We start from the raw sequence: 16,796 nt of genomic DNA, 5'->3' as shown, positions 1-16,796 counted from the left end.
CTGATTTTCGAACACTAAATTTAAAGGGACACTAAAGTGAAAAATGATTTCTTGTGCATCAGTAAATTACAGTTCTACAACACCAATAACACCACTCCTATAACGATAAGATGTTTGGTAAGCCAGAAAAAGCGCAAGAACGAAATACGGGTGGCGACGCCTACTTAAGTTCCCGCACCTGGGGGCTGTGACGTCTTGGATTTTGATGGCGTCTTCTAGGGCCTACTAATTATATATATATATATATATATATATATATATATATATATATATATATATATATATATATATATATATATATCGGTACAGATTGACTACATTGTGTTCTAAAGGAACCAAATATTAAACATGGCAAGTTTCGGCAACCTTTATTCAGCCAACGCGGCCCTAATGCGAAAACATACTTTGGAATCCCTAACGTCACGCTGACGTACCGGCGCTGGGGTTTCGGCGCGAAATTCAAATACTGATACTTGGTGCTTAATTTTCTCATCTAATATCTAGACTATTTTTTTCATATGACTGCCTGCAGGGTGCTCGAACAATGCTCCATTAGTCTAAACTGATTTATAATTTCGCTTTAGTGTCCCTTTAAAACCTAAATTGTTGCCTTCCTGTCCACAGATATTAGCCAGATGTTGCAAATCACTTTGTTAGCTAGCAACACAATGTCGTCCGCATAAAATAAACCTGGGAGCTGCTGCTCTACTACTGTACCCGCCTGTTTGTGAGAGATTAAACCCGATATTACTTCCTTCTAGTGCCCTCTCCATCCTCACCATGTACAGTCAACAGCAAAAGTTTGCGGGATGTGCGAGCGCGTGGCAAAGCGACCCTCCTCCCCTTCTAGCGGTGAAACCCTGGTGTCGAGACCGATGCCTACACGCATGCGCGTCCCTCCGATACTGCAAGCGTGCATGTTTGCGCTTCCTCTGCGCGCCGGCGATATCCGAATGTAGCCGCGAGGTAGCCCACTTGCGATATGCGCCGTGCATATGCGATATACACACCTATTTGTTCGCTATTTAACTGCTCCTCAATCTCTGCCCACTTTTCCTTTCTTCTGCCGCCCTGCATGTTTATGTAGCCTATTGCATGGCGAGCTCTCTTTCTTGCTTTCCTCCTCCTTCTGTTATTAACGGTGATGCTCTTTTGAGGTTCCTTAGGGGACTTTCTTCATTACTACCTACTCTGGCCTCCTGAGTGCCCGCGGGCCCCCTAAAAAAGCAACAGCGCGACCACCAAGTCGCCAGCCCACTTCTCGTGCCAGCCTGTAATTGATGTGGATCCCGTCTCGTTTAAAACCACCACACCTTCTCAATTCCCTGTTTACTTCGACAACCTCGAAGCCTTTCTCTCGGCTCATTTTCCATACTGCCTCATTAGCAGCCATTACGGCTCTTTGTACATGACTGTCACATACAGGTACCTCCGGCACCGTGTACACCACAGTCTGCACCTGAGGAGATAGCTCGCGCAAGTCATCCACCACCTTCGCCTAGCGCTGGCCTAGTCCTGTCCTTTTCCTTTTTAGGACGTCATTTAGCCCAACTGCTACTATGACAAGGCTGCGTACGTGGGCATTTTCCGCGAGCTTTTCTTTTGCTCACTCCATGGCAGAACCCAGTGTGCGCCCTGGAAATGTCCCTACCGCCACTCTTTTATCGCCTTTCACCCTCTCCACAATTGCTTTTGAACACCCAGCCAGGTTTGAGTCGTCGGCGATAATCACCCTTTCACTCTCTCCTACCTCTCCCTGGTTTCCTTCGTCCTTTTCCGCGTGATTTGGACTCGACAAGGGGCATTGTCCCTTGGTCTGCTTTTTCCGCGTGGCGGCCTCAGGGTGGGTGCCGCTCGTTCCAGCTAACTCTTCATCACGCTGCACGCATTCCACGTACTTTGCTGACATTCCCTCTCCGGTCGCGTCGGGGCTCTGCGTTCCATTGTCACGCACATTCTCATTCACAATGGTGGCCCTGTTCAGCTTTTCCTCGGCTGCTTCAAGTCTCTTTTCAACTACTTTTCGGGCATCACGCTCCCTGTATAGCTTATTTTTGAGCTCTTGCACCTGTTTGAGAAGCTCTTCTTGGAAAGCCTCCATTTTCTGCAGCCTAGTATCGACATCACATTGTGTGCCAGTTGTTTCCACGCCCTCTTCATTCTCATCCGTCTCCTCATTTGCCTTGAGGCACCCCCCGCGCACTGCTGCTTTCCCGGCTTTCTCGCCACGTATTGCACGACTTTTTGCAAATACTATAATAATGCTACTACTGATGTAAATACTATAATACATTATCAATGCAGAGCACGTGCCTTTTAGCAAAAACCGTTACGCACAGGATCCAAATCATCAAAATGCCGCAAAGCAACTCTCACCACTGTTTCAAAAGCAATCAATGCCGCGGAGATCGAAGGTATGACACGCACTCGCTCAACCACGCGGCCACGCTCTCACCTTTCTACCAAAACACACACAGTAAAACCACTAATAGCTATTAGTTTTGCCACTTCTAGGCTACCATTTAATTAAAGACTACAAACGCTCAACGTCCCACCCAGCTGCACGTGTACAAGCATGTGGAGCGAAAGGACGCTTTAACCATCCTGCAAAACCAAATGTACACGAAGCACACCCGCTCACCCGAAATACGAGAGACAAAGAAAAAAAAAGAAAAAGAAAACCGTTCAATTACTATTTAAAGGCAGAAAAATCTGCAAAACAAAAACAGAAGCAAGCTCGAATCATTCACAAGAACTTGTGATTTCGTAGCCGCCACGGCGCCCCGAAAAGCACGTCCATCCGCCACAAAATCCAAACCGACAATCCATCCAACCGTTGGATTTAAGGTGGCGCCACCTATAGGCCGGTAAAGTTGCGAATAGTAACGAATCGTCTTTGACGCCGTGTCGTTGATTGGAGGAGTTGCCAGTGTACAGGCAACGACTGATTTTCCGGCAGCCCGACCTTTAGGACGTGCCCCATAATTCGGACGGCTTCGCGACACCACCGCGTAACCCACAGGCAGTGTATAAGAATGTCTCAAATTTCGGACGCAAGAACCCTTCGCCGTCCGAGTTTCCGGACTTTTTGCCGTAACCACATGTCCGATGCGGCGTTAAAACCACCACCGCCGCCATTCTGATTGTCTCGCTGCCTCGAACCGGCGCTCTCGAACGTAGATCCGCTGGCAGCCGTGGCCATTACCGCGGCGACACTAGGCCTAGCTGCTTCAATGTTCGCTATTAAGCTTGCCGTTTGGTACCGTGTTTGTTTGCTTTTCTCAGTGAAAGAATTCGCCGCTCTCAGCAATGGCCGCGACTCCGCCTTTGTAACCTTCGCGATTATACAGCTGAAAAAAAAAACATCAGTTGGCAACTAAGCCACATGGACGGCGTGGGGTTGTTACTCCGCCAGCCAATCACAGAAGTAAACAAAAACGTCCTCATGCGACCATTTCAAAATGACGTCGTACTCGATACCTCGGGAGCGTCTGCTGTTCTTAAACAGTGTTCTCATCGGTGGAAGCGATGAGGTGTGCAACAGACATGGACGAAGTGTATGGAGTCTGAGCATTTCACTCTACAAAAGCCCGCTCAGTTCATTTCACTGCTGACCCCGTTTTACTCATGAAACTTCACTGCCAACTGAAATGAAAGTTCACAATAAATAGTTGCAGCGAAGCAAGCGCTTTATTTCAGTTCAATAAACAATTAGGCTTTCACCGTTTCACTAAATCGTCCAATATTACGTGCTTATAATTTTATTTTTGTGGTTATAGCCTTATTCAGGTAACAGGGAATGTTTGAAGTACGAACTATTTGCAGTCGCGGAGGAACAGTAGCTGGCCGTTATGAGGGCGTGGGCGGGGCTTGACTGCAGACTTGAACAGCGCGTTGCATAATGCCGGTTCCCGTAAGTCAGCTTCGCGTCAATACAGCAATGTTATGCGGCGAAGCGTACACGAAGTATTGCGGTGAAGCTTAACAAGCGTGGGAAGGGGCTATTGTCACGGGACGCAGAATATACACACTGTATATATATATATATATATATATATATATATATATATATATATATATATATATATATATATATATATATATATATATATATATAGTAATTCACGCGGACACCAGCCTTCTCCTCTCGCAGTACGAGCACCGATATGCCTAATAAGTACTGGTAGGCCTTCAGAGCTTTTTCGGACGTGCCTGTGGCGATTTGAGACCTTAAGGGCAGTAAAAGACATACATTCATTTTTTTTTCGGACTTCCCGGTCGTTCGGACGTTTTCACGTCCCCTAGGGAGTCCGAAAAATGAGACGTTGACTGTACAACTGACCAAGAGGATGATTCAAATAGTCGGTCAGGCGAACGCGCGGCGGAAGAAGGACGAGAACAGAAAAGATCGACGCATTGAGGACTGAACGGTAAAAGAAGTGTGCCGCCGCTTCTTTGAAGGAGCTTGAGCTCAAAAACCAAAGTTGACTGACGCCGAGATGCAGGTGTCCCTCATCCAGACCAAAATAAACTTTAAAGCAGTTAAACGCAACATTGAGGCGTTGTGCGCAAGTTGATAGTATGTCAGGACAGTTAGGTCGACATTACAGCCGCTGTGAAATAATCTCACTTGTAACAAAGTTCGGGTCTCATGCCAATGAGCTTGCTATCAGTTGATAGAAATAGCTCTTATTCGAAAATATTTGCTTCTGTATGCATCTGTTTTTATTCATATTTGGAAATGTTCGACTTAATTTGTTATGGGGATTTACTGTTTTTTTTTGTATTTTATTCCTGTGCATTTACTAACACCTCCCGTCTGTTTTCTTTTTGAATAAAAAAAACACTACTCCATACTATTCAAGCTAGATTGAGTTATATATATATATATATATATATATATATATATATATATATATATAATGCGCTTACTAGAGAGTGACATCGTCGGGCGACATGGTGTCAGCCCGTCCTGACATAAAACAAAGTTCTGTGTCATTGGAATCTTGCAAAGGTACTCAGGGAATTTGGAAACGTCAACTTGGTAAACACCCTGAATGCAGACCTCAAGGGCACGCCGGTAAAGTTGTAATGAACGCGACATTTAACTTGCACAAAATATATGTGCAATGTACTGTGCCCAGTGAACTAACACCATGCATGAAAGCTCACTGTGCTGGTTAACTGAGCGGACCGACAAATTTGTGTGATCTTTGTTCTTTCGACGAAAATTCAAGCAATAACTCAACGTACTCACTGGAGACATCTTTAGACATACAACCAAAATGTAACCTTTATTTATGACTATACGTCTCGTGCACCGCCTATAGAGGCGCCACTGAATGCCACCTAGCGGGTGCTTCCAACAGTACGCGCGGGAGAATAAGCAGACGACAACCCATTGCAGCAAGGATGGGTGAAGTTCGCGGCTGCGATTTCTCCTTTGTTCTGGTGCCAGACTGCTTCTTCTGCGGTGACAGCTGTAGGGAAGATGCTGACCTCTGTGGGAGCGGGTATGAACACGATGTTACCGTTGTTTGAGACAACATGGTCCACATGCGTGTCAGGTGCATCCCGCAAACAAACGCCATGAACCCCATTTACATGAAATGGAGGTCATGCTAAGTAGCCGATAAATTTTGTTGAGTAATGCGATCTCTCGATCGCTATTTTTCTAATTCCACCTTTGCCGTAATGCTGCATCTGTACCTCAATAATAAGCACCCGTCGTTAGTGCAGACTTATGTCAAACAAATACGCACGGCCGTATGTCTGCATATGCCGTTGGGATTTTTGTGCTGATGAATACATGTGACATCGCCGAATAAGTGCAGTCGAAGTCGCCTCAAGAAGAGTAATTGCGAATTTATTGATGAAAATGCGTACACTAGTCAACGAAGTCACCAAATGCACGGGTTAATAAAAGGGTGTGTTAATGCTGTACCGCCGATGCAATTTTGCTGCCTACGCCGATAAACTGCCATTCCCGCTGCAGCTTTTGCAATTTTAAATTCCCCAAAGGAGCTGCTAGGAAACGTACAAAGCTAAAGTCTGACTAAGTTTTCGGTACTTTTTTTATATTACAGAGAGAGGTGGGGGGGGGGGGGGCACATGATATATTTAAAGGCAGAGCAGCGCCAGTCAAAGTAGATGAGCGCTGGTGGCAAGGCCGTGTTTGGTCCTCTGCAGCGTAAGCATAATAAGAAAGAATTCAGTTGAGTACAATATTCACATGCAATAAGGGACTACGTTGTGAAACAAACAAATCACTCGGCGTGTTAAGTCTTCTCAGGCAGCATCAAGGTGTGATGACTTGTCAAATGTGACAGGAGCTTATCAGCGAAAAATGGAACAAAAATACCATATGCAGCAACTATTAGCCAATTCTCGCCCTGAACTACCTATTTTCTAAACAGATTTCCCCAAAAAACATGATATCTAAGATGCCCTTGGGTGAAAAGAATAACTCTGTTAAAGAAGCACTTCCTTGGTATCATTCCGGTAACTCACAGCGTGATTTATACCCTTTACAAACGAGACAGGGTGAAAACCTCACAGCTCAAAAGAATCAAGAGTTATGCATGGAGCAACAAGCAACTGTTAAACATGTGCGATGCCACGCATAAAATAGATGTAAAAACATGCAGTGCGTGACAGCTGGTGCAAGGATTTACCGGGCCACATAAAACTAACAATTTCAGTTCTTGCAAACTTCTGTAGCTTTAACATACAACGCGATGCGCTCGTGCAGTCGTGCTGCCTAGCGCTACGCGGTAAAGAATCGGAAAACAATATAAGCGGCAAACGGCATTCCGAACTTTAGCAAGACGCCTTTAAACCTCATGCTGCACTACAGACGAACTTCGTCGCTTATGCGTCTATGATCGAGTGGAAAAAGAAACACCGGCACGACAAAGTAAAGCATGAGAGCAATAAATTTCCCTCCGAAGCGACGATCCATTTTTGCTACCGTTGCTCCCGCTCTTGAGGCTAAGAGTGATTAGAACCGTATCGCCGGCACGTTTTTGCCAGTATTTGAGCCCCCCACCCTGCAACAATTCTTCGACATTCCTTGAAGCTTTGGCAACCCCACACATGCGAAGGGTGTTGCCTATTTTGCTCTAAAAACGTGAAAAAAACACTTAAGAAAGAGTCTGGCTTGCAAAAAAATTATGAAATCTTTGTGCAACTTTGCCTACAAATATTAAGAAAAGTACAGTACTTGGAAAAAACGGCATGTTTCGAAGGTGCGAAATGCTTTCTTCTGATGCTGTGCAGCCATTATTTTCGCCGCATGGCGTCCCGTTTTCCTCTGGGGACTGCAAGCAACGCTAGTCGTCATTCTGGCCTGCTGCTGCATTGAAAAAAGCTTAGCAGCCAGGCATTCTGTCGGCAAACGAAGCTCACCTTACTTGCAAAACGCACGTACGCCATGCGGCGCGAACAACACGCGGCCCGCGAATGGCGGCCGGAAAAAAAGTGAAAAGTAGCTAAAACAAGTTTCATAACGTCTGCTTGACGTAAGGGTCAGCTGATAGGGCGGTTTCGCGCGTTGCAGCAAATCTATTGCAAGGGAAGCGCAGGCGTGGCAACAGCGAGGAGGAAAAAAAGAGAACAGTCGCGCTGGCGAGGGTGCGGCGGTAAAGATCTAAGAGTGTCGCTACTTTCTTGAACAAAGGGGTTTTGCTTTAACCGCGCCAGGCACTCAGCAGCAGCTGTTATGCTCGCGGACAACTTTTTTGTGGCTATGTAGGGAAAGCTACGGAGGCAGAGCGCGCACAAGTGAAGGCGTTCTTGAAAGAGTCCCGCGTTTTAATCCACGTCAGTTTAGGATGGGGAGACAAAACATAAACACCTTATTAGCAACAGTTAAATAAGACAACACACCTCTAAGTGTGAAAGTTTGCGGTGTTTCCCTTCCGCGTCTGGGGAAATGCAATACGGTCGCACGTTGAAGCTGCGTCGGTTGAGCATCTGGTTCGATCAACCAAAAGCACTGTCAAACGCTGCCGGACTACTTGGCACGGTGCCACGTGTGCAGCAGCCACGCGCCCGCAGCTTTCCCTTCATAGCCACAGAAAGCTGTCCGCGAATATGGCAGTTATCAACGCATCGGCCGTGCTCTTCAAGTTGCCAGACCGCGCGCCCATACTGCCACATTTTCTGCTTCTTTCTTTCCCCGCGCAACTATAGAATGCAATGGCCTTTCCCGTGACATCGCTGCCATCACCTGCCCAACTGATTTTTGAGAGCCATAAACGATCACCGGCCATCGTGAGCCGCATGGCAAATGTTCTTACATTATTATTTTATAATCGCATTCTTTATGCAATACCCACTGAAGGGGCATTTAAAGTAATAAACTGAAGTTCAGTAATCTATAGTGGCAGTTCTATTCCGATGCACGAGCGAGAAAAAAAGTGAATGAAACCCAGTTTCTGTCCAGGAATGTGTTTAGCCTGCCTTGGGAGGCTGCCATTTGTGGCAATATACGTATGTTTGTGGCAATATAAATATACGTATATTTGTGGCAATATACGTATATACGTATGTTATGTATGGCAATATACGTATACGGTGGCGTTCCCTTCGCCACTGTGCCCGGGTCGTGGGATCCTACTGGTATGTTGAGGGCCATTTCCTCAAGGTCCACTTCGGAACACTCTGCAGCGTCTACGACTGCCTCAGAGATGCAGCGTCTACAAACAACACCGTCTTCGACCAGAGGCACAGCATTTCAACACGCTTGATGTCACGAGGGAAGGAGGCGGGAACACTCCCCTTACCACTGTGCGGTACCGCACTGTACCAGTAGTACCGCCACGGTACCACCGTGAGGTTTCTACTGCCATGTTAGTCTGCAATATATATTCGGGATCGGCTCATGAAATTGTTTAGACACTCGTAAGAAATCGCCGCTTAGCTCCTAGAGCTAAGACTACACGCATTAACACGCACAGCTCGAAAATGTTCGACCAAAGCGTGTGAGGCAACCGACGAAGTCTGCACCGCGACGATCGTTCGAAGTTTTCAGCAGATTTGCCAAGCGCACACTACAGACTGGGCAAGAAAAGGTAGACTCAATAAGACAAGCGCTAACTTGCAACTAGACTGTACTACTTGCAACTAAAGTTATTCGAAGCAGACGGCATGGTACCCATGAAGAAGCAAGGGCGTAGACGGCATTGCGCCTAAGTGGCGAGGAACATCCTTAGTCATCTCGCAATACCATAAGGACAGCCAAGATGCCTGCGATGTTCCTAGCCGCTTGGCCTGTGCACCTTCGTTGCTTCTTTGCATCACGGTCTCTGAGATCGAGCGGCGCGCGCTGTCAGCGCGCCCCGCCTGATCTCTGAGGCTATGTTTGTATGTATGCTGTCTGCTCTGAGTAGCGAGTTAGCGCTTTTCCAGCGTCTACCGTCTCTTTAGAAGAGGAATTTCGGGCTAGTTGGTAAAGAATATTTCACTGCGTTGAATCACAATACATGGGGCCAACCAAAGGGAGACGAGCTTCACCGTATAGTCAAACTGCCTCCTTTTGTCTCGTATAAGATGCAGGCTTGTTTAAACCTATATATACAAACCAACTGCACCAGCAACAGGTTCTAGTGCGAATTTTCTTTGGTTGCAGAAACCTGTTCGCAGCACCCTGGCTGCCCGGTACCTGCTCTCGGAGGCCCGCAAGCACCAGACGACCGAGAAGCGCCTTTGCCGCGCACACCAGGAGCTGCAAGCCAAGATGGACACCTACTGCACCTACCTGGCCAGCTCGCGCAAGGAAAAAGTGCGTGGTCACTCGTGCAAAATGGCATGCGCGCAAATGGGGCATACACAAATCGCAACTTCATCCTGTAAAAGTAATGAAGATGCAACACTTCGAGGCAACCTGCAACGAAATTTTAGGCCACATAAAAAAAAAACATGTTTCACGTGTAGTGTAGATAAAGACTAGCCTCCCTGCAAAAGTTGGACGTTTCAAATACGAGTGTATGCGTTACACACAGAACACACAGGAGGAAGTGTTTGCTTGAGGCATTGTTGTGCATCATGCTTCATAACCTCGGAGAGGGTTGAGCATATTCATTGCCTCACATTGCACTTCGCATTGTAGCAGAAGTGCTAAACATTAATTGAATTATATGGGCTGTACGTGCCAAAACCACAATTTGATTATGAGGCACGCCGTAGTGGCAGACTCCGAATTAATATTGACGCCGTGGCGTTCTCTAACTTGTCCCTAAATCTAAGTGCACGAGCGTTCTCTCTCTCTCTCTCTCTTTTTTTTTTTTTTTGCACCCGTCCAAATGCGGCGGCCACAGTCGGAATCATATCCGTGACCTCGAGCAATGTCATAGCTGTCAAACTACTGCGGCACGTACAGAAGTGTTTTGACGTGTGACTGCTTCTGTAGTGTCACATATAGTGGGGTATAACTTTAGAAGGCAGCGTCATTTGCCCCTCAAAGGCGAATGCACACGACCCTCCACTAACGGACGCGCACTCTAGATTGACGTCATGAGCCGGACGGCCGGTGACCCGGCCGACGGAGAATATGGCAGTCGCCGCTTCCAACTGGGCCGAGCTGCGTCAGTGAGACTACCTTTTTAGTCGCGGAGGTAATCGGGCGCTGCGCTTCGATCATCTGGGCGGTGATTCTCCTACCTTCTTAGTTGTACCCGACTATGGGCCCTACTGTGTTCTTTAATGCAGCTCTGCTTCTGCACGCCCTGCGTAAGTAGTCTGCTTGACAAATTTACATCATAATCAGTCTATCTTATGTCCAGTGCAGGACGAAGGCCTCTGGCTGCGATCTCCAATTACCCCTGTCCTGCGCCAAACGATTACAACTTGCGAATTCCTTAATTTCATCACCCGATCTAATCTTCTGCCGTCCTCAGCTGCGCTTCCATTCTTTTGGCACCCATTCTGCAACCCTAATGGTCTACCAGTTATCTAACCTACGCATTACATGACCTGCCCAGCTCCATTTTTTGCTCTTGATGTCAATTAGAATATCGGCTTTCCTCGTTTTCTCTCTGACCCAAACCGCTCTCTTGCTGTCTCTTAACATTATGCCTAACATCCTTCGTTCCACCGCTCTTTGCGCAGTCCTTGACTTCTTCTTAAGCTTCTTTGTCAATCTCCGAGTTTCTGCCCTATATGTTGGCACCAGTAGAATGCAGTGATTGTACACCTTTCTTTTCAATCATAGTAGTAAGTTTCCAATCAAGATCTGGTGGTGTTTGCCGTATAAGCTCCCACCCATTCTTATTCTTCTGTAAGTTTCCTTCTTATGATCAGGGTCCCCTATGAGTAATTGTTCTAGGTAAACATACTCCTTCGCGTATTCTAGAGGTTGACTGGCGATCCTGAACTCTTGTTCCCTTGCCAGGCTATTGATCATTATCTTTGTTTTCTGCTTATTAATCTTCAACCCCACTCTTACAGTCCCTCTGTTAAGGTCCTCAATCATTTGTTGTAACTCATCCCCAGTGTTGCTGAACAGGACAATGTCATCTGCAAACCGAAATTTGCTGAGATATTCGCCGTTGATCATTACTCCTAAGCCTTCCCAGTTTAATGGCTTGAATGCTTCTTCCAAGGATGCAGAAATGCATTTTCCAGAAATAGCAGAAACGTACCGTGCCGTCCCTTAAACTTAAATTTATCCTGTTTGCCCACAACTGCCGTCGTGTCGTAGCGTTTCCTTTCCTTCTAACGTCACCTTTTCCCCGTTCCCTCCCTTCCACTCATTTCGCGACTGCGTCGGTTCTGCCCATTTACTGCCTTCTCTTCTACCTCTTTAGCAGGATGCGTTGTTGGACAAGTTGGTTCATTGTAATAGGAAACATTGGTTGCGCTTTCTGGACAATCACATCTTACATGTGATTGTCTAGAAAGCGCAACCAATGTTTCCTATTCTACCTCTTGTCTACTATTCTATCTAGCTTCCCTCTAGACTTGCACATCAGTAGAAAGGTGAGCTCTACAATTGCGGGCGGGTTCGCAGATAATTACAGCTGTCAGAAGGCTAATGTGGTGACACCCAGGGAGCTCTAGAGGTCATTGTGCACATTCAACGCAGTGCAAAGGTCGAAACGAGTTTCTCGCTTCGCCTTTCCTCTCTGCCGCCCTCCTGTCATATATACACACGCTCTGAACCACCCCCCAACGCGGTGTGCCAGACGGCAGCAGCAGCAGCAGTGGGAAAGTCAAAGGAAGAGGCAAAGAAGGTTTCGCTACAAAAAAAAAAGAATGCCGCCATTGCCGCTCGGTAGAAGTTCCGCATCACTCGAAACGCGTGGCTTCTGGGCATGACCTCCGAAATTGGACTCCGCGGCTTTAGGCGCACGCTGAAAACATCTCGAAGTTGATGTTCTGGGACTTTCGTCATATCCACAAATCGCCAGGTGCAAACGTCGTCTCCTTAGTAGTTATTTAAAGGCTGCTAACTTAATCAGAAAGAGAATCGGCAAACCTGCATCTTTGCCGAAGACCAATGTACCAAAATTGAACATTCGTTGCAGTTGACCTTTAAATGGAAGGGTAAAGATAAAAGCGATTTCACCTGTTTTATACTTCAGTTACCCTTCTGCAATACCAAAAAGAAAGCGCCATTCTTACTGTTAGGGCAAGCTTGGTCAGCCAGAAAAGGCGCGAAAAGGACAATAGAGTCTTGATGCCGGCTTGAAGTTCCCGCACCAGCACACCGTGACGTAATAGACTTGGACGGTGTCTGCTAAAGCCTGTACAGTTGGTTGTTTGTCGATAAAAAATTGAACACATTGTACGTGTTATAAAGGAGCCAAAGATTAAACATTACAAGTTTTAGAAACTTTTAATGAGCCATAGCGGGACCTAAATACGACAGAGTGCTCTGAAATCTGTGACGTCACACTGTCCTGCTGGTGCTGGTGTTTCGCGGCGAAATTTAAAAAAAAAAACTCACCTTTATTTTCTCTTGTAGTAATGAAGCTACTATCGCAAAATTAATTACTATAGAATTTTCGAAGAATACATTATCAGTCTAAAGTGATTGAGTATTGCTCTTTATGTTTTCTCTAAACTATTTTTTTATTGCTGGACCATTATGCAAATTATTCGAATTAACACCTTTTCAGAAAAGTTCACACGGTTGATCCTAATGCAAGATTTGAAGCCCGTCGTTAGATGAGTTTATAAATTATTTTAAAGAAATAAGCTTGAAGCTAACTATATCTACAGCGTGATGAATTCCGGCTGATTTTGCCTGGAAAATTGAAGCGTGTACTTCTAAAGAGCGCCCTTCCGTTCACGTTATGTTCGCACCCTTAGTAGACGCCCATGAATGGCAAACGTTACTGTTTGCGCCTCACAGTAGGGAGCGTAAAGCGCAGACTTCATTTTTTTTTTTTTTTACGTTCGCCATTGTATCGAAATGAACACGCCAAGGCCGCGGCATAGCTTAGTTGCTACGAGGGTTGTGCTGCTGAGTACAAAGTCGCGGGTTCGATCCCTTTTGGCGCAGCCGCATTCCAACGGTGGCGGAATACCAAAAACTCGCGTATCGCGCTTTTGGGCACACGTTGAACAACTGCAGGTAATCAAAAACTATCCGGAGTCCCCTCCCCCGCCGTGGCGTCCTCCATCACCGAACGTGGTTTTGGAACGTTACCCTCCTCCCCCTCCCCGATGTAATAGAGAGCTTTAGATTAGGAGGACGCAAGCGTTTGGGCCTCCTAGCGTTTGTGGCCACGGTACGGCGCATGCGCAGACCCTTACGTAGGGGTCTGCGCATGCGCAGTACCGTGACCCCAAGCGCTAGCGGGCCCCAGCGCTTGCGTCCCCCTTATCTAAATTATCGAAACGGCACACACGGCAGTGACAGTGAAAGCCGCATGTCACGGTTTCAGGCATATCATGTTCCGTATCGGGCCCTCATGTTTTCAGGCATCGCATATCACTGGGGAACACTTCATCCCGTTTGATATAGATGAATGCGAATTTCAATCGTGCAAACACAAAGCCAAGTCATGCTTTATAAACGCATTACCGAACTAGTGGTAATGTTTAGTGAGTATGATATATAAGTTTCATAATAATTTTATTGTTGCCGTAACTGATGCATCTCCGGATTTCTTGTTCCACATACTACCACGTAGTTTAGTTTTGTGAGCATTGTATTATGACGTCATTTTCTTGATTAACACACCGTTTGTATGATCCTATAGCACTTGCTGTTTGCCACAATTGTACTAATATTCATTTGCGTCCTCTTGTAGGAAGTCAACCCCCTTAACTTCTGTTCTCACTTCAGTACCTCCGATTGTCTGTGTTTAGTGCACCGGTGTTTATGGGTCGCACTAGTGGAAATAGAATAAAATGTACATTGGTGACCACTTTTCGTCTGCTCGCAGGCGCTTCACCTGCAGTACCACGCTCGCGGGGAGCGAAGCGTCGAGGAGTCTGCACACCTCGTCGGGCTGAGTGTGCCGAAACCCTTCGACAACAGCCAAGACCGTTAACTGGCACTGCCAGCTCTAGTCTTAAGTGCCCAGGGCACGCTAGAGAGCAGAACACGTAGGTCATTTCTGCGCAGCAATGCCACCTGTTGGCCGCTTCGTCATTGTGATGAACGCGGCTTTGATCGGCAGCCCGCCTGTTGAGACAGAAGCCCTCGCGTGTGTGTTTTCTGCACAGATGTAGAATAAAAGCCTTCTTGATGACCCAAGTTGGGACGACTTCACTAGCATTCGCTCTTCGTACTCGGCTTTTCTGAGTCAAGAGTCAAAAATTGATGGATTGCACGCGCAATGCGGGATATATAAAAAATGACAAGAGTTGTTGCAGTGAGCACAATCCTCCACTTTACCGATGGCAGAGTAAAACAAAACTTGCTGGTCAGCTTTGTGGCCATGCAGGAAACATTTATGAATCTATAGTAACTTTCCAATTCCATAAACATTTATGTTAACTCGGGAATCCTTAATATTCTTAGAGACTCTCACGTGATCACGTGAACCACCTGGTGCTCGTGGAAAACTGATGAAAACTGCATTGTCAACTGAAAAGGTCCTGGAAAAAAGTTAAAGGCTCCTCCGCAGCCGCAAGAAGTATGAAAATACCTGGGTGCTTGTTAGAAAAGTTAGCACCTGTTTGAGCTACACAAACGTAGCAGCTGCTTTAGAGTTTGCCTAGCGGTGTTCTCCCATTGTTTTGAGCTGCTATGAGCGAAGCAAGGCATTCTTGGCAACGCGGGCATCAAGTTAGCACTGTTTCTTTTTTTTTTTCTCCTCAGCAATTGACACAAGAAAATAAGCAAATGAAGGTCAAATCAGCAAGCGACACAGTCGCTGACGCAGGGGCATTTGCGTACCGGCTGGATGGTAACGTTCTTAGCATGGATAAGTAGATTTCACTTCAGATCTCCTCCTCTATCGTCTGTTTCGTTGCTTACATGTAGAATAGTACTAAAAACTGGAGGACACTCAAGCTTCGCCTTTAAGAGTGGAACGCAATAGCGTTATCGGGCCCCATTCGCCATTCGCTTAATTACCTCATTCATAACTAGGATAATAGTAATTACTCATGTACGCATCACTACACGTTTCTAACACACTTCATCAAGTTAAAGACAACCCACTCACCAGGTCCCCTCGGACGGCAATGGAAAAGAGGTTTGTGTTTGAGTTTCCGTGCAGCAGAAGTATGTTTTCTCGTATATTCAAATTACGATCCGACGCTATCATGTCTGTAGGTGGTGTGTTAAGTGATATACTTTACAAATTTTCTGACGCATTTTGCTTTCAGAAATTCAATTAGTTCAGTAACGCCTCCGCGCTAGGCGAAGGCCCTGCGTGGTTCGGTATGGTTTTTTACTATAACGGACAAATCCGCCGAGGCCGCGTTCTGTGCGACACTGGGCCCGTAAGAGGAAGCTTTAGCTCGGGCCCAACTCCGACTATTCAAATACATGTAAAATGCAAAAACGTTTTTATGAGATAACCCCTGGACCGATTTTAGCGAAATTTGTTCCATGTGAGAAAGACAGTTAAATTCTAGTGACTGTTGGAAGCGGAATTTCGATTTACTTCCTGAATTTTCTTTAAGATAGTTTCAAAAATTTGAATGTTCGAAAGAAATAGAAGAACGAAGTTTACAAATTCATAGCTCTGCGTCAATAACAGATATCGCGGTTCTGTAAACGGCATCCATTAGACCATTGAATGCGGACAAATACGATATGTCATTTTATGTCTTACGTGAATTTGTGACGTTTACAAGGGTTCTGCAAAAGCTGTATTCCCATATTAACTGATTTTTTTTTTTTTTAGATTCATGTGTGACATATCAATTTTGTCCGCTTTAGATGTTCTATTAGGTGCAGTTCACAGAATTGTATTATGATTTTTCGTTGCTGAGTTAGAGTTGTAAACTCATTTCGTTTCTGAAAATTTTCGATTTTTGCCAATTTTTGATAGGAAATTGATAACCTAAATCGAAAATTCGAAACGAACAGTCACTAGATTTAAAGTTTTTATTTTAAATGCAACAAACCTGGTCAAATTTGGTGCAGTGGTTGCCGAGAAAACCGAATTATCCTTTTTACATGTATTTAGATAGGAGCACCCGAGCTAAGGCTTCCTCTTAACGCTATCACTTTAAACAATATGCTTGTATTTATTTCAGCACACCGGCTTCCTTTAAAGGTGTACTGGCGGGACATGTTCCACTCCTTTCTTTTTTTCGTTAAAGGAACGTCGTGGTCTTCAAAATCCTAAAGAAAGGAATAGTACCCCAGAGCGCACTAAATAATT

The 16,796-nt window shown here is 45.8% G+C and overlaps 1 protein-coding gene across 1 annotated transcript in view; it reads left to right on the top strand.

Moving 5' to 3' along the window:
* LOC142583317 (protein FMC1 homolog) overlaps nucleotides 1–14,710 on the top strand; it is a 32,064-nt gene extending 17,354 nt beyond the window's left edge. Inside the window, exons 2-3 of the mRNA XM_075693740.1 lie at nucleotides 9,632–9,784; nucleotides 14,397–14,710. Of these exons, the coding sequence (XP_075549855.1) occupies nucleotides 9,632–9,784; nucleotides 14,397–14,504 (261 nt within the window). The 3' untranslated portion in view covers nucleotides 14,505–14,710. The remainder of the gene's footprint in view (nucleotides 1–9,631; nucleotides 9,785–14,396) is intronic.
* The last annotated feature ends 2,086 nt before the right edge of the window (nucleotides 14,711–16,796 follow it).

Source organism: Dermacentor variabilis, chromosome 5 (genome assembly GCF_050947875.1).
Source record: "Dermacentor variabilis isolate Ectoservices chromosome 5, ASM5094787v1, whole genome shotgun sequence".
NCBI classification, from domain to species: domain Eukaryota; kingdom Metazoa; phylum Arthropoda; class Arachnida; order Ixodida; family Ixodidae; genus Dermacentor; species Dermacentor variabilis.
Note: the sequence above shows the minus strand (reverse complement) of the source record. Positions and strands in the feature narration are given on the sequence as shown.